Source organism: Onychomys torridus, chromosome 4 (genome assembly GCF_903995425.1).
Source record: "Onychomys torridus chromosome 4, mOncTor1.1, whole genome shotgun sequence".
In the NCBI taxonomy this organism is placed as follows: domain Eukaryota; kingdom Metazoa; phylum Chordata; class Mammalia; order Rodentia; family Cricetidae; genus Onychomys; species Onychomys torridus.
In genome coordinates this window covers 138,229,873-138,248,453 of record NC_050446.1, presented here as the reverse complement: position 1 = coordinate 138,248,453, position 18,581 = coordinate 138,229,873, and the positions used below count along the sequence as shown (strand labels likewise).

General features: G+C 46.3%; 1 protein-coding gene across 2 annotated transcripts in view; it reads left to right on the top strand.

Annotated features, from left to right (window-relative positions):
* Positions 1-18,189, top strand: part of Cnbd2 (cyclic nucleotide binding domain containing 2) — a 75,577-nt gene extending 57,388 nt beyond the window's left edge. For both annotated transcript variants that reach the window (XM_036184832.1, XM_036184834.1), the window contains 4 exons: positions 2,933-3,110; positions 5,260-5,380; positions 12,662-12,825; positions 17,871-18,189. In XM_036184832.1, the coding sequence (XP_036040725.1) occupies positions 2,933-3,110; positions 5,260-5,380; positions 12,662-12,825; positions 17,871-18,189 (782 nt within the window). The remainder of the gene's footprint in view (positions 1-2,932; positions 3,111-5,259; positions 5,381-12,661; positions 12,826-17,870) is intronic.
* The last annotated feature ends 392 nt before the right edge of the window (positions 18,190-18,581 follow it).

Sequence of the window (18,581 nt, the reverse complement as noted above, 5' to 3'; positions counted from 1 at the left end):
GCTGTGTCCCTCCTGACTTTTCTGATCTGCTCCATCCAGCTGTTAATTCAGAGCTGAGGGAATCTCCAGCTACTGTTTTCTCTCTTCCTATCCTCACCCGCTCCCTGCATCCTAGGCTGACTTTGACCCATGCCCCACAGGATTGAACTCTTCAAGACAAGAAGACTTCTTTTTAAGGTGTTGGACCCCAGACTGCAAGGCCCGGCAGCTGCTCTACCACGAGCCACACTCTTGACCTAAAATGGACTACTGTCTCTGGCAGCATTTTTTACTCTAAAATCTGCTTTTTCTGGTACTCTTTTAGTCACTCCTTTTGATTTAATTTAGCTTCCTTTGCTTACTATTAGTTTTGTTTTTGTTTTTTGTTTTTTTGGAGCTGAGGACCGAACCCAGGGCCTTCCTTGCGCTTGCTAGGCAAGTGCTCTACCACTGAGCTAAATCCCCAACCCCGATATTTCTCTTGCTATCCTTTTGGGCTTGCTTTTTTGGTGTCTTTGTATTTAAAATGGCTTTTTCTTTTTTTGTGGTACTGGGGATCAAACCGAGGGTCTTATGCATGCCAGGGAAACACTATTCCACTGATCTATAGCCACGGTCACTAAAATGTGTCTATTTAACAATTTTTAAACATTTTTATTTATTTATTTTAGGTGGGTAGGGCATGCATTTGGTTTAGACTAACTGGCTACCAGACCCCAGGGTCCTCCTGTTGCCACACCTCTAGTCCTGAGATTATAGTCATGCTTCCATATGTATGTGTGCATGTCTGTGTGTGTGAATGTGAGAGCCACAGGACAACCTCAGGTGTCAGCCCTTGCCTTCCTCCTTGTTTGAGTGAGGGTCTCTTGTTTGCCAACAACTATGCCAGACTAACTGTCCCCTGCTTGGTTTCTAATTCCGTTTGTTTGGGATACTTTTCCATCCCTTCATGCTGTGGGTTGTCTCTGTCCTTGATGGTGAAGTGCATTTCTTGGAGGCCACTATTAGATGCTGTCTGTCTGTTTGTTTGTTTGTTTGTTTATTTATTCATTCATTCATCTATGTATGTATCTATCTATCTATCTATCTATCTATTTATTTATGTTTTGCTTTGTTTTTTTTTGAGACAAAGTTTCTCTGTTTGCGTAGCACTAGCTGTCCTGAGGCTATCTCTGTAGACCAAGCTAGCCTCGAACTCACAGAGATATGCCTGCCTCTGCTTCCCAAGTGCTGGCTAAGATTAAAGGTGTGCACCACCACTGTCAGATAATGCAGTGGGTTTTTTGTTTATTTGTTTGTTTTTGTTTTTGGGTTTTGGTTTTTTTTTTTGGTTTTTCGAGACAGGTTTCTCTGTGCAGCTTTGCACCTTTCCTGGAACTCACTTGGTAGCCCAGGCTGGCCTCGAACTCACAGAGATCCACCTGGCTCTGCCACCTGAGTGCTGGGATTAAAGGCATGCGCCACCAACGCCCGGCGCAGTTTATTTTTTAAAGCCACTATACTAATGTCTTTTGATGGGAGAATTGATGTCACTAAGCTTCAGAGTTATTATGGAAAGTTGTGTAGTAACTCCTGTATTTTTGTTGATTTTGTAGTGTTTGGTGTTTTCCCATTCCTCTTATGCTTACTGTTCTAGCATGGCTTATTCTTTCCTGTGGCCCCTGGATGTGTTTACTTTTCTAAAAATAAATAAATAAATAAATAAATAAATAAATAAATAAAATATTTATTTGCTGGGTGGCGGTGGCGGCAGCACACACCTTTAAGTCCAACTCTCGGGAGGCAGAGGCAGGTGGATCTCTATGGGTTCAAGGCCAGCCTAGTCTACAGAGCAAGTTCCAGGACAGCCAGGCTATACAGAGAAATCCTGTCTTGAAGGGAAAAAAAAGTTATTTACATGCATGTATGTGTTCTGTGTGTGCGCCTATGGGATCCCCTGGAACTAGACTTACAGATGGTTGTGAGGCAGCATGTGGGTGCTGGGGGTCTAACCCAGGCCCTCTGCAAGAGCAACAAGTGCTTTTAAGCTCTGAGCCACCTCTCCAGCCCCATGTTTCCCTTTCTCTTCTGGTCAAAGGAGGCTTTCAAGAGTGGGTTCGTGCTCATGAATTCCCTTGTTTTCATTGTGGAAAGCATTTCTTTCTCCTTAATTAAGACAGTTTTGCTGGATATAGAAATGTGTGTTGGCAGAACTTGAAATCAAGATTCCCCTGCTGTACCTCCCAAGTGTAGGTAGAGTAAAGACGTGAGCCATCATGGCCGGCTCACCTTGTCTTCTGAGGCAGTCTCTTACTAGGACTTAGGGCTTGCCATGCAGACTGGGCTGTCTAACCCAGGAGCCCTAAAGATCTTCCTGTTTCTCCCTCCCCTGCACTGGGATCATGGGTCCAAGCCATCATGCCCAACTATTTACATGGGTGCTGGGGATCAAACTCAGAGCTTTGTGTGCACGAGGCAAGCACTCTACCGTCTGACCTACATCTCCAGCCCCAAATGTGATCTGTTAGTAGAAAGAGAGGAGCTTTGGATCAACTAGAACTGAGTTCAAATTAAGTGTCAGTCTTTTAGCGGTCAACTTAAAGTCTCTGCTGTTCACCTCTTCTGTCCTAGGCTAATTGCTTATCTAGATGTAATGTGGAAAGATCTAATGCAGGGCTACCTCTGAGGGCAGTTTATGGAAGCTGCCCCCTCTGCCTCCCCCCCTCCTCTTCTTCATTGGCTCTGTAGCCTTGGCAGGCCTAGACGTGGCTATGTAGACCAGGCTGGCCTCAAACTCATAGAAATCCATCCTCTCTGCCTCCCAAGTGTTGGAATTAAAGGAGTTTGCCACCATACCTCCTCCTTTTTCCCCTCGGGCCACACGACAGCTTGGGCGGGTTCCTGTGGTGTTCTTCTGCTACCCTTGTACTGCACAAGGCCCATCCTTGTGTTTTTCTGTGCCTTCTCTTAATAGTGATGTCTCCTATGGAGAGATTTAAGGAATTCCAGATCAAATCGTATCCTATACAAGACTTCAGCTATTTGAAACTTCTGCGTCTCCAGGAAGTCAGAGAGCAAAAGGGAATAGCTGTTCACGAGAAGCTCAACACAAGAGAAAATAGTCTCCCAAAGCTGCTGGGCCCAAAGGTCAAGTAAGTGGAACTCTGAGCTGATAGGGCGGTCTGGTTGTGGGTGTTGGGGATTTCAGAGATGCTGGTGAGGGGCAGAGGTGGCAGACAGGTCAATCCTAGATGGACGGGTATGTGGCTGAGGAGGCAGCCTAGGGGTAGGTCTGCTATCCAGGACCTGTATTCATTACCTCTGACTCACGTGGCTCCTTAAGAACATAACCATTGGCCAGGAGGTAGTGGCTCACGCCTTTAATCCCAGAACTCGGAGGCAGAGCCAGGCTGATCTTTGTGAGTTCAAGGCCAGCCTGGATCACAGAGCGAGATCCAGGAAAGGCACCAAAACCACACAGAGAAACCCTATCTCGAAAAACAAAACAAAAAAAAGAACATAACCATTATCTCCTCAAACCATAGTAGTATTTTAAAGAAGGCATTCAAGATCTTCTGGCTTTCTGGGTCCATGCTACTAGGTCCTTTTGGCTCAGCTTCTTCAGGAGACTGCCCATCTGGGGAGTGAGCTCTAGTATAGCAGCTTGGCTTGCAGTCAGTACAACCCAGGTTCAAGCCCTGGCTTGGTCACTTGCTTTAGCTGTGTCAAGGATCTGACTTCCCTAAGCCTTATGCTTTGTAGACAGTGGTTTCTGAGTCTCAGAGTTATGTGAAATATTGATAAATCATGCTTAATGCTGACAGGATGCTTAGTACCTGGCTTTAAGTTATCTAATTAATCTCCACAATGTCCCTGTGCTTATCACTTATTTTTCAGGCGAGAAAACTAAGATTCACAGAAAGGTAAAGTTCAAGGTCACACATATAAGAATTGGTAAGGCCAGGATTCAAACCTGGGCAGCTGGTCAAACATCTGTCTTTTATCTGGTGCGGGTCTCACACTGGCATGTGACAGATCCACATTGAGACCTATGCTCTTGCCTTAACTTGAGGACCTGAGGAGCAGGAAAAGATTGTAGCTGGAGCAACCACCCACTTTCCCCATCCCATCTTAAACTCAAGTATGGGAAGATATCTAAGCCGGGTGTGGTGGCTCACACCTTTAATCCCAGCACTCAAGAGGCTGAGGCAGGCAGATCTCTGTGAGTTTGAGGTCAGCCTGGTCTACATAGTGAGTTCCAGGACAGCCAGAGCTGCATAGAAAGACCCCACCTTGAAAACGAACAAACAAACAAACAAAAAAAGGGTATCAATAATGGGGTTAGTATCACTGTTCCTGTTTTTCAATGGCCTCTTCATTTGTCCACTAACACTTCCGATCTGCTGGCCTCCATAAGAAGCAACCTGTGACTTCTGGGTTGTTGTTTTTTTTTTCTGATGGAATATTCCCAGTTCCAGCTTTCCCAAGGGTAGAGATAAAACAGACCCAGTGTCTCTGCTGTGAGCCAGTAAGGGACAATGTGGACCCAAAAGTAAAAGATACAGGGAATCCTGGGTATGTGCCTTGCTTGTGCTCCTCTTGGAAGGGCATGAGGGAAGCCTGTCTTGTGTACGAGCTGAGTGCGCCGCAGCTATCCTTGGCTGACAATCTTTTCTCTATCTCTAATCAACTGCCTAGCCTCTCTCCTGCTGCCATAGACAAAAAACAGAGAGCACAACAGGGTTGCCTTTGTACCATGAACCCCAACTTGAACTAAGTCTAGGGTCTACAGTCTGACCAGGGAAAGTTATCTTTATAAACAGCGAGGCCAACCTCTACTCTGCCTTCCCAACCTCTACTGTGTCCCTAGGTGCATAGAGCCTCGCCTTAGAACAGTCCATTCTATTGTAAGCAGCGCTGGTCGTTGGGAACTCCTTTCCCATAGGAGCTTTGGATTAAATAGACCCGAGCTCCAACTGGGCAGCCTGAACTTTATGCCTGGACTTCCTGTCCACCAGGCTGGCTCAGCAGCATGGGGTCATCTGCTCTTCAGGAAGCAGCCTTCTGGCAACTAAAAGGTCCCTAGTTCCTTTCTCTCCCAACTCCAGTCTCTTAGATTTCTCTAATCCCAGACAGCAGCAGTCACGCTCACACAGGATTTGATTTTGAGTTTTATCACCTTCCTTGGAGTGCAAACTCTCCAGGAGGGCTCTCATCAGTAGTGAGGTGCGGACTGACTATTTGGGACCTGGCAAGCTGGCTGTTGTACGCATCAGTTCTAACAAGCTGTTGTCTCTTCAGATCCAAGTTTGGTCATCCAATCAAATGTACCATGGTCAAAACCAAGTTTGGTGAACTCCCCAAGGAGGCTGCAGTGGGGATATACATGAAGGTCCACACTCTGAAGGAAGGAGATATTGTGGTAAGTGTTGTAGGAACATCGTGCGTAGGCTAGTGCGGAGCACAGATGGGCATGTTGAGTAATGAGCAGAAAGGCTTATTAACACATCTTCTGTCTCTGATGGTGTAAGAAACAGTGCTGGGCTGGTGGATGGGCTGGTGAAAGCACTTGAGGATGAAGCCTGCCAACCTGACATAGGTCTCTGGAACACACAGTGGAAGAAGAGAACTGACCCCTGAAAGTTGTCCTCTGACACACACACACACACACACACACACACACACACACACACACACTAAAATTAAATTAAAATTTTTAAGAAAAGAAAGAAATAGTTTAGCTTTTAAGATATAAGGGCATAAAGCCAGGTGGTGGTGCACACCTTTACTCCCAGCACTTGGGTGACAGAGGCAGGCGGAGATCTCTGAGTTTGAGGCCAGCCTGGTCTAGATAGTATCAACCAGGATTACACAGTGAGACCCTGTCTTAAAAAAAAAAAAAAGTAAAAAAGGGCTGGAGAGATGGCTCAGAGGTTAAGTGCACCGACTGTTCTTCCAGAGGTCCTGAGTTCAATTCCCAGCACCCACATGGTGGCTCACAACCATCTGTAATGAAATCTGGCGCCCTCTTCTGTATACATAATAAATAACTAAATCTTTTTTTAAAAAGTAAAAAAAATAAAATAGAGACATGATAAAGATATTGTGGTTAATCTTTTAGGAATCTGTGTATTGGAGTTCATGAGAGGAAAGGGGAGACTCTAAGAGAGTTACAAAATATGGCAATGTATTATATGACATGGAAGCAGAGGGGTGGGTAACTAAGGAAGGAAAGGAACCAGCTGGAGAGGAGGAGGAGGCCCAGGGGACGGTGGGGGAAGGGAATGACTAAAAATAATCGCTAGTGTAGCTGTGACATTGCCATGTTGACCAGGAGCTGGGAGAAAGCTCAGCTGGCAAGATGTTAGGTACTAGCATGAGTATCTGAATTTGAAAGAGAGCCCATGTAAGAAAACTAAGTGTGGGGCCCTGGGGACATAGTGATAGGTGAATCCCTGCTTGGTGAGCTGTGGTGGTCTGAAAGAAAATGGCCCCCAAAGGGAGTGGCACTATTAGGAGGTGTGGCCTTGTTAGAGTGGGTGTGGTCTTATTGGAGGAAGTATGTCACTGTGGAGGAGGGCTTTGAGACCTCATATATGCTCAAGCGGCCCCCAGTGAGTCAAGATGTAAGAGCTCTCAGCTCCTTCTCTAGCACCCTGTCTGCCTGCATGCTGTCTTGTTTCCCACCACAACAGTAATAAACTAAACTCTGAACTGTAAGTGAGCCACCACAATGAAATGTTTTCCGTTATAAGAGTTGCCGTGATCATGGTGTCTCTTCACAGCAATAGAAACCCAAACTAAGACACGAGCTCCAGGCCAAAGAGATCCTGTCTCAAAAAACAAGGTGGATGGGTCCTGAGAATGACATCTGAGATTGGCCCCTGTCTTCCATATGCATGCACACACAGGAGCATGCACACACAGGAGCATGCACCCAACACAGAAGATGCCATGACGAAACCCATTACTTTGTATATTACTCTAAAAGTTAACTTCCAAAGCCTCTCTAAATAAAAACATAAAACATAAAAATATCCTTATTTGGGAGATACAAATGAAAATATTTATACAGGGAGTCTGGTGAGCTGGTACATGTCTATGACCCCAGCACTTAGATGGCTGAAATAAGAGGATTGTAAGTTTGAGGCAATCTTGGGCTGCATAGAGAGACCCTATCTTAGAAAAAAAAAAAAACAAATTTGTAAATGAGGCCACAGATGCTACTCAGTGATACAGTGCTTATCTGAGGGGCCCTGGGTTCAGTCCCCAGCACTGCAGTGAAGGATGGGGAGAGACAGAGAGGGGAGAGAAAGAGAGATGGTGGGGAGCTGGAAGATGGCTCATTCCTTATGAGTTCTTGCTGCTCTTGCAGAGGACCTAGGTTCACTTCCAGCACTAACATGGCAGCTCACAGCCCCCTGTAACTCCAGTCCCAGGAGACCCAGCACCCTGACTTCTGTGGGCACCTGCATATACATACACTCAAGTGCACACACATATACAATAAATAAGTAAATCTATTTTAAAACAAAAAGAAAGGAGAACATTTGTAGATGAAAGTGCTGGATGTCCTTTAAAACAAGAGAGAGGTGGTAAGTCAAGGATGTCACCTCTCAGCACTCTTGCCCAGCACTGAACTCAAGAGTCCTAGTTTGTAGTACATTAAGAGGAGAAAAGGAAATCAAATGTATACAGATTGAAAGCTAGACCTTGTGTTACAGAGCAACAATCCCAGGTACTTGAGAGGCTGGGGCAGGAGAACTGCAAGTTCATGGTCAGCTTGAGAGAGAGGAGAGAGAGAGGAAGAAGAGGAGGAGGAAGAGGAGGAGGAGGGAGAGGGAAGGAGAGAGAGAGGAAGAAAAGGAGGAGGAGGAGGAGGAGAAGGGGAAGGAGGGGGAGGAGGGGGAGGAGGAGGGAGAGGGGAGGAGAGAGACTCTTGCTATTATATAGCTTCAACTGTCCTGAAACTCTGTGTAGACCAGGATGGCCTGGAACTCACAGATATCTGTCTGCCTCTGTGTCTGCATTTTTAAAAAAGATTTATTCATTTATTATTACGTATAGTATTCTGTCTGCACATATCCCTGCAGGCCAGAAGAAGGCGCCAGATCTCATTACAGATGGTTGTGAGCCACCATGTGGTTGCTGGGAATTGAACTCAGGACCTTTGGAAGAGCAAACAGTGCTCTTAACCTCTGAGCCATCTCTCTAGCCTGTCTGCATTCTAAGTGCTGGGATGAAAGGCATGATCTGGCTAAAAATAAAATCTTAATATCTATTATATATATATATATATAGCCGTGTGTGTGTGTGTGTGTGTGTGTGTGTGTGTGTGTGTGTGTGTTTTGAAACAGGGTTTTCTCTGTGTAGCCTTGGCTGTCCTGGAACTCACAGTGTAGACCAGACTGGCCTTGAACTATGAGATCTGCCTGTCTCTGTCTCTTGAGTGCTGGGATTAAAGGTATGCACCACCCCGTCCAAAAAATATTTTTTATTTTATGTGTATGGGTTTTTTTCCTAAACGTCTGTCAATGGGGGACAAATGGCGAGCAGATAATTGAACATCACCATTGGGAACGGACTGGAAAGCAGGGTAGAAGGGAGGCTTCTCACATGGGGTGGTCAAGGAAAGACCAGCTGCACGGCAGTGGTGATGTTTAAACTGAGAATGTTGGGTTAGGGGTTTTAGCTCAGTGGTAGAGTGCTCGCCTAGCAAGGGCAAGGCCCTGGGTTCGATCCTCAGCTCAAAACAACAACAACAACAACAACAAAAAAAAAAAAACTGAGAATGTTCCAGATTGAAGGGCAAAAAGTTTAAAGGCAGGGCAGAGGCAGGGGCTAGCAAGTAGGACAGGGTGGCTTAAAAGCCAGGGGTGTGGCCTATGGGGTGAGGCCGGGCTGGTGGGCTGGGCAAGGGCAAGCTAGCCCAGGCCTTGGCAGCAGAAATGTCATTTTCTCCTAGGAGCTCTGGGAGCTGTTTAAGGGGTCTAACTAAAGAAATGACCTGACGTGACTCAGGTGAGGACAGGCTGTGGCTAGAAGCCAGACAGCCCTGTCCCTACAGAAGTCCCTGGGTTCACATCCTGACCCTGCCACTTTGTGTCTTGTTGTCCTGGGCAAATCCCTTAACCCAGTGCCTCAGTTTCCTCTTGTTGTGTTGGCAAAAAGCATGGACTCTGAAGATAAACCAGAGTTGACTCTATTTGTTGTTTTCATGCTATGTGACCGTAGACAGTTCGGTAACCTCAGCGTCTTCATCTGTAAAATGAGGACGAGCACAGGAGCCACATTAGTGGTTACATTTGTGATGCTTAAACAAATGCGCAAGGCCCTGGGTTCGATCTTCAGCTCAAAAACAAGAAAACAAATGCCCACACTCAGAAACCGGGAGGGGACCTGGCATGTAGAGGCTGCTCAGAAACCTTCAGCTGGCGCCACCACCACCACTGTTGTCAAGGCTGGGATTATATGACACGTGACTGAATGAGCAAATTCCTTTTTCTGAGCCTTGTTTTCCACATCTGAGGGAGAGAATCCCTGTGCCCTCAGGCAGTTCAGAAGATTAAATCCCTGCATATTTCCTCCAGCCTGTAGGGCCCTTGAAGGTCAGCCACTGTGGTCCCTGTACCAGGCCTGGCAATTGTGAGGAGGGGCCTAAGTGCCCATTGTACTGAGGATGACAAGCAGGAGCTATCTCGGGGCTTCCTTGTATATACTATTTTATTTAGATCTTCAACAGCTTCCGGAAAGTAGCATATGTCCATCCCAATTGTACCAAGGAGAGACACCTGCCACAGGTCACCAAGGAATTGTTCGTGGGTGATCATTAAGTCCTAGAAACAAAATGGCGGTGTTGGGCAGAGTGGGTGGTGTTCCAAAATCCACTTGAGAGCTCTTTCCAAAATCAGAGTTTTTCCAAGTCCCATGGGCCCGATATTCTGACCATTTCACAGGAGCACCAACAGGGAGACAGCACTTGCCCAAAGCCACACATATCTGCCCCTCTCAAGGCAAGTGCTCTACCGTTATGCCACACATATCTGCCCCTCTCACATACCCAGTCCTCTTTTTGTTTAAACCACCCCAGTCTTCTCTTTTGAGACCCAGTCTTACTTAAGTTGCCCAGGCTAGCCTTGATCTCATGATGTAAACCAGACTGGCCTCAAATCACAGAGATATTTTTGCCTCTGCCTCTTGAATGCTAGTATTAAAGATGTGTACCACCATACCTGTCTCCCAGGTTGATCTTGAACTCACTGTGTAGCCCAGGCTGGCCTTTAACTTGCTGTCCTCCTGCCTCAGCTTCCTGAGTAGCTGAGATTACAGGTCTGATCTAGTCCTACCTTCTGGTTAAGATTCTTTGTGCATAATTGCACATCAAAGTTCTCTTAGTTCAGATCCCTATCACCAACACTCTCTCTGTCTCTCTCTGTCTCTCTGTCTCTCTGTTTTTTAAGACAGAGTTTTTCTGTGTTGTTTTGGCACCTGTCCTGGATCTCACTCTGTAGACCAGACTGGCCTCAAACTCACAGAGATCCGCCTGGCTCTGTCTCCTGAGTGCTGGGATTAAAGGCATGCACCAACACTGTCCGGATATCTCTTTCTTTTTGATAGAGTCCCACGTAACCCAGGCTGGTTTTGAACTCTCCATGTAGTTGAGTATGACCATGAACTCCTGATCTTGCCTCTGCTTTCCAAGTGCTGGGACTGAAGGGATGCACACCATGCCTACTGTATGGGGTACTGGGGCTAGAACTCAGGGATTTGTGCATGCCAGGAAGGACTCTAGCAGCTCAGCTACAGTCTCAGTTCCCTGCCCCACTTCTTTTCACTGGGCACTGGAGGCTCTAGGGTCACTATATCTTCTCCCCACATTGAAGGAATCTTTGTTTTTTGTTTTTTGTTTTTTTTTTTTATGTGGAGCTGAGGATCGAACCCAGGGCCTTGCAATTGCTAGGCAAGCGCTCTACCACTGAGCTAAATCCCCAGCCTCATTTGTTTTGTTTTTCAAGACAGGGTTTCTCTGTGTAGCCCTGACTGTCCTGGAACTCACTTTGTAGACCAGGCTGTCTTCGAACTGAGATCTACCTGTCTCTGCCTCTTGAGTTCTGGGACTAAAGGGGTATGCCACCACTGCCCAGCACATTGCCTGAGTCTTAACTGCTAAGAAGTTGGAGTGAGTCTGGACCTGAAAGTCCAGCACCAATTGTTCTCATCACAACTCAGCCTCAGGATGTCTTCTTAAAGGGGGCCTAAGGGCAGGTATGGCAGTACACTCTTTTAATCCCAGCACTCGGCAGGCAAAGGCAGGTGGATTTCTGTGAGTTTGAGACTAGCCTGGTCTACATAGTGAGTACCAGGACAGCCAGTGCTATGTAAAAAGATCCTGTCTAAAAAACAATAAACAAGGATTGGGGATTTAGCTCAGTGGTAGAGCACTTGCCTAGCAAGCACAAGGCCCTGGGTTCGGCCCTCAGCTCTGAAAAAAAAAGAAAAAGAAAACAAACAAGTAAATAAATTAGGTGGGGGTATACTGTCTGCATAGCACACAGGCATATGTGTGATCTTTATTCTCTTTGCATATATAAGCAAGAGCAGGGGGTACCACATGAGCTGCAGAGAAGAAAGCAAAACACTCTTAAAGTCAATGAACATACAGACAGCATTATGGTCCATGGCAAAGGATGGGGATGGCTGAAAAAGAAAAGGCCTAGCAGATGATTAGTCTGTTTTTAGTCTTAAAGAGAAAATGGACTGGGTGGTGGTGCACACCTTTAATCCTAGCACTCAGGATGCAGAGGCAGGTAGATCTCTGATTCAAGGCCAGCCTGGTTTACAGAGTGAGTTCCAGGTCAGTCAGGGCAAGCACAAGGCCCTAGGTTCAGTCCTCAGCTCCGGAAAAAAAAAAAAAAAAAAAAAAAAAAAGAAAGAAAAAATAATAATAAAGAGGGGTGGGGGCAGGAGGAGAAGAAGAGAAAATGGGTTTACTCAGCAGAGCAGTGTTTTGAGGGCCAGGCATGGTGTGTTGTGCCTGTTTTAACCCTCAGGAGGCTGAGGCGGGGCGATCACTCAGACCCAGGCAAGCTCGGGAAACAGAGCAAGACTCCATCTCAAAATGAAAGAATTAATGGGTCGATTTGAGATTGGACATGGGGAAAGTTCAAGCACAGTGGTGTGAGAGGCCCTGACAGCAGAACCTGCTGTGTGGTGTTGGGATAGAGGAGGACCTGGAGGGCCTTGCTGTTCCAAGACTGGGCTCTGTGTTGGTGGGTGATAAGTTTTTGCACCCCGATAAGGCCCGGGTTTAATGGGTAAAGCGTTCTGGAGGAGCCAGGACCAGAGCCTGTAAAACCACGTGTCTGTTTTTGGGGCAGGGGGTAGGGGGTGGAGGCTGAGAAGGGAGGAGAGGGAGGATGCAGTTTAAATACCCTGTAGGAGTGGTCTTGAGCCTCTCTGTGGGAGGAGCAGTGTTGGGCAGACTTTGAAGGGCTGCATTTGGGGAAAGAGATGGGGGAGGGGCATTGAGGTGGATCCTACCCCAGAGCAGTGGGTAGCAAATGGAGCCCTGGGTTGCCAAGCTCCGGGTCACACGCCCCGCCCCCTCCCCGCTACCCCCCAAAACCTCATGTTTCCCATCTAGAAAATCTGCTGGTGGATCTGGCGGCTCTGTGAGTTTTCGCTTTCTGTAATTTCTCCCTAGGGCACTCACCAGGCCTTTCTTCCGGAATGCCTGCGTGATCTTCGACCCTTCATCCTTTTGAGCATGGGAACAGAGTTGATACGGGTGAGAAAAGAAAAGTTTTTTGAGTTGATTGATGAGGAGACGAAAGAAAAGATGATAAAGATGGACGTGGATTATCCCAGGTCAGTGCTGGAAATGTTCGCCTTTGGATCCACCAGACAAGGTTTTCTGTTAGCAAAAGAAAGCGTGTGGACGAACGTGTGCATATGCCTGTGTTGGAACTGGTGTGATAGGATGAAGTGGTTTGTTATTCTACTCACAGTTGCAGTTTCTGATAAGAGTTAGCTCTAAAACCATCTCTCCCCTGAGTCCCCCATTCACTTGTGAATTTGTCTGTATAAAGCCAAAATCTGGGGAAAGCTACATACATTAAGATAGCCCGGGTTGAGGATTTAGCTCAGTGGTAGAGCAAGGCCCTGGGTTCGCTCCTCAGCTCAATAAATAAATAAAAAATTTTAAAGATAGCCCTAACATCCACAATAAACAGTGACGGTCACCCTCATGCGTCCCACGGAGGAGACAGCTTAGCAAATGGTGCTGCATTCGCTTGAATAAAAGATTACTGTTGGAGCTGGAGAGATGGTTCTGCCCTCTAGGTAGAGTCCAGTCAATAGAACAGGAGAAATTGGGACTGGAGAGGCAGTTAAGAGCACTTGCTGCTCTTGCAGAGAACCCAGGTTTCTTTCTCCTAACCATCTGTAACTCCAGTTCCAAGGGATCTGTAACTCCAGTTCCAAGGGATCTGTAACTCCAGTTCCAAGGGATCCATGCCTTCTTCTGACCTCTGAAGGCACACACATGGTGCACAGTCAAGACACTCACATAATATAAATAAATCTTCAAAAAATGTTTTAAAGGGTTGGGGATTTAGCTCAGTGGTAGAGCGCTTGCCTAGCAAGCGCAAGGCCCTGGGTTTGGTCCTCAGCTCTGAAAAAAAAAATGTTTTAAAAAGAGAAATTGACTAGATAGGCATTTCTGTTAGTGTAGGATACAGAAGGATTGGGGTCCCAAAGAAACCCAGAGAAAATGGATAGTTGAGGTGCCTGTTAACATATCAAAGAGGACACTGGCTAGCTCTCCCAGCATCCCTCAGTACCTGTGGCTCCTCCTACCTCTCCCAGCATCCCTCAGTACCTGTGGCTCCTCCCACCTCTCCCAGCACTTCTCACCCCACCCACAACCCTAAAACCTCTTCCTCCCAGGGACTTGGCTTTGAGGTCTCTGGGCAGCAGCTGTCTCTTAGCAACCCCCTTGTCTTCCACTCTTCCCCCCCCCCCCCCCCCCCCCCCCCCCCCCCCCCCCCCGGTCTGGTTTATTCTGTTGGCCATGTTCAATCTGGACCCTTCCGATGCCTTTGGCTGTACTCACCCTCATATCTACAGTAAGCCTTCTCCACCATACCTAGGGGCAGTCAGGTCTTCATTTTTTTCATGCACACTGATGGCAGGGTGTTTTCAGGTGTATACAGGTTTTGTGTGTATGTGAAAATTTTAGCTATTTATTTTTAAAAAATTTAAATCAGAGCATATGCATTAGGTTTCATTGTAGCATTTTCAAACAAAATTTATTTTGTTAAATTCTCCTTGTTTTCTCCCCTAAGCTTCTGTCTCGCCCCTGTCCCCTTCTGCCCCACACCTACTTGTGTTGTCTTGACACTATGTACAGATTCTAGTGTGAGCTAGAGACGTAACATTAGGAACTCACTAACCACTGGACTGGACTGATCTGTTGCTCAGGGCGGTGAGACTTTTAAGTGGAGATTCTGAAGCTGGGCATGACAGCTTATGCCAGTGATATCAGCACTTGGGAAGTAGACAGGAAGTCAGGAGTTCAAGGCTATATAGTACATTTGAGACCAGTCTGAGCTACATGAGGCCATAACTCAAAACAAAAACAAAAACAACAAAAGAAATGGAGTAGATTTGAGAAAAATCATGAACAAATCAAAGAACAGTTTGTATATAGATGTGGCCAAAGTTGGGGCTATTGGGGAGAGAAACAGGTTGAAATCGCTGATGGCTTCTTCTAGCTTTAGGGCGCCATTCTCTTCTGGATCTTGAGTGTGACTATTAAAAATGGTCTTCCAGGCCAAGCTCCTGGATGAATGGTCTAAGGAGCCTCAGCTCTCCCATGATGCATTGGGCAGGGTCAGTGTTTGTGGAGGTCGACTCCCTGGAGGCTTGCTTTGGCTGCAGTGTGCAGCTGTTTGGAAAAGGTGCCCTTGTACTGCCTGGCAAGCACCTCGCTGGGCTATCTCGACGCTGCCAGACAGGTTTCTGTCTTCACTAATTGTTGAGTTTATGGTGTCCCAGACTGTCCAGTCGCACGGGACATAGATCCATCAGGTACCTCAGATGCCTCATATTTAAACTGAGGCATCTGCCCTGTCAATGCCATAGGCTAGACAACTTAAAAACTATCCCTTTGAGCTGGAGAGATGGCTCAGAGGTTAAGAGCACAGGCTGCTCTTCCAGAGGTCCTGAGTTCAATTCCCAGCAACCACATGGTGGCTCAGAACCACCTGTAATGAGATCTGGTGCCCTCTTCTGGCCTGCAGGGACACATGCAGACAGAACACTGTATGTATAATAAATAAATAAATCTTAAAAAAAAAAAAAAAAAAACAACTATCCCTTCATAGTCTAAGAGGTCATGGCACACAGAACAAAATAAAGAGCTGACTCCAGTGATATAGGCACAGTTTAGGAGAGGCTGAGGTTTGGAGCAGGACACTCACTGTTCTGTTTACTCAAAATAGACTAGAAACCAGTGTGACCCACAGTGCCCATGGGTGACATGCAGTTTTATCTCTTGGACTCTGGGTCCAAAACAAATGGTCCTGTAGGAATGTGTAATTATGTGCTTATCCCTCAAAGGTTTTGGCAAGTTCCCTTAGCCTCTTCAGCCCATAGTTCATGTCTGTGAAATGGGTTAGTTGTGAAAACTGAAGACTCAGCCCATGTAGCTGGGCATAGTGACTCATGCCTTCAATCTCAGCAGAACAAAAGAAATTGGGCTTGGATCAATGGCAGGAGGCAGAGGCAGGCAGCTCTCTGTGAGTTTGAGGCTAGCCTGGTCTACAAAGGGAGTTCCAGGACACCCAGGGTTGTTACACAGAGAAACCCTGTCTGGAAAAACAGAAATACAAAAAAAAAAACAACAAATAAAACCAAAACAAAAAAGACTCGGCCAGTGTAAGGACTAGGCATGTGGTAGACGCTAGGTCAGAGTCAGATAATGTTCTGTGTTGTGTGAGGAGATGTGAGTTAATAGAACTTTTGGAGAGGAGACTGTCCAGGCCATGTGCTGGTAAACGTCTGCCAGCCGGGTTGCTAGGAGGCAGGGGACAATCTTGCCAAGTAACATGTGCTGATTTCTGTGGTGTGAATATACCATCCATCCAATTTCCAGCTACCAACATGATGTCACTCAACATGGCATTGAGAAGAGATGCCCACAGTTAACATTCATGAGTGGGTAGAGATGTTACGGAGACTTGAAGGACTTTGTAGCCCATCCTGACTGCTGGGTGTTTTCTTAGGTTGAGTTCTAGGGAATCATAATTGCCTTGGTCCTGATCAATGTCGTTTAGCCAGGGACTGTTCATGGTTACCAGTGAGGTGTTAGGCTTTGCACCCTTTCCCAGGTGAGACCAGATGAGTCAGAGGAAGTTTGCCAATGCCCTTCCCTTGCTGAGGTATCAGAAGGAATGAGCCAATAAGTCCTGAGCCCATGGAACTCTGCCTTCTCACCCTCAGAGGCTGTGAAGAGGGGCCCAGGTAGAGTTAGGACACCAGGACCAGCCCAGGGCAGCCACTGTCTCTTCCTCTCAGATTTCTGTTCTGGAAATCTCATGTAAAAGAATAATTTTACGTGTGTGTGTGTGTGTGTGTGTGTGTGTGTGTGTGTGTGTGTGTAAGAGAGAGACAGAGACAGACAGACAGACAGACAGACAGACAGACTTTGTCTTTTCATCAGCTGATAGACATTTGGATTATTTCTGCTTTTCACTGTCATGAACAATGCTGTTGTGAACGTTCTTGTGCAGGTCTGTTTATGAACATGTTTTCATTTCTCTTAAGTATATTCTTGATGGCAAATTGCTAAGTCACGTGGTAACTGTATATTAACCTTCTGTGAAGCTGTCAAACTGTTCTCCAAAGTGGCTGCACCAGTTTACACCCCTCAGCCCTCACTCCAGATTCCGAATCTCCATGCTTCTGGTGGTAGCCATCTTAGTGGGTCTGAATGGTATTGCTGTGGTGGTCCCTTCATTCCACTGTAGCTTTTATTGACACTTCTCAAAGGCTTATGATCAATAGCTACATTATTTTTTTCTGATGGGATCTTGCTATGTAGCCCAGGCTGTCCTAGAACTTGCTGTGTAGACCAGGCTGGCTTCAAACTTATGATCCTCCTGTCTCTTGAGTGCTGAGATTACTGGCGTGAGCCATGACCAGCTCTCCAATAGTCTTAATATTTTCATTTATTTTATTATTGTATGTGTGTCTGTATGTGTTCATGATGTGTATGTGTGGGTACATATGTGCCATGGAGCACATATAGAGGTCAGAGGATAACTTTGTGAGTTAATTTTCTTTTTCCACCGTTACATGGGTTCTGGGAGTTGAACCCTGGTTACCAAGCTTGCATGACAAGCATTTACCCCCTGAGCCATCTTGCTAGCCTGTTATATTTGGCCTTTCTGAAACAGAGTTTTATTATGTAGCCCAGCCTACTTTCAAATTCACTATGTAGCCCAGCCTAGCCTCAAATTCAGTGATCCTCTGGTATCTGTTTTCGAAGTACTGAAATTATAGGCATACACCACCTTCTCTAGTTTATCCACAAAAATTAACTTCAATCTACTCTATTGGATTCAGTATATCAAAAGTATTGCTTCAACACATCAATTTGAAAATTAATAATTCACATTTCTTTATGTCGTGTGTCTAATTCACACTGGCCACATTTCAGGCACTCAGGAGCCCACCAGCGACTCCTGGCGTGACAGGAGGGTAGCACAGACTTCAAGAACTGGATTGGGAGAAAGGCAAGGGAGGTGGAGAAACGTGGAGAGGCACAGGGCAGGGAGCAGAGAGTATTAATCGGTTTGGATGGAGGGCAGAGGCCAGGAGGAGCCCTAGAGCTTGTGTTTACCCTTCAGCGATGAAGAGCTGTGTCAGAGGTTCCTGAAGGAAAACAGCTGGAATATCTTCCGGAAGGATCTGCTGCGGCTGCTGGTGAAGCCCCTCAATAAGCAACCTTTCACCCCGATCCAGACCAAGAGGAAAGAGATCTACAACCCTAAGTCTTTGACCCTGGATTTGTGTCACCTCAACAAGAGGGTGAAGCCACGCTATCCTGTGTTTATGGCACCCCAGAAATACCTATCCCCCTTAAAGATTGTCCAAGCTGTTTCAGCACCCCGGCACAAAATTCAAGAACTCCTGCCTCAATATAAAAATGCAGGGGTCCTTCTTTAGAATCAATAAAGTACGTTGGAATTGGCTTCTGTTTTCTGGATGGCCACCATGGGAGCTGCAGGCTTAGGATGAGGAAGGCTGGAGGATTAGCCAGTAACTCGAGAGGCATGGTCTCCCTTGACGCTAGTGGGATGGAATGAGGACATGGATGCCCAGGAGGCTGGGGTGTGTCCATTACCAGGGAACCAATGTGACCATTCCCCGTCTAGATGGAGCTCCTTCACTTGAATTAGTGGATGCTGTGCTGGGAACCAACACAGGCCAGCTATTGCCAGTCAATACACTACGTAAGAAAATCAAGAAACCCAATATTTTAGATTATTCCTACTGTCTTTTTTTTAAAAACTAATTTAAGCATTTAAGACATTTTAAATAAAACACATGCAATGTCT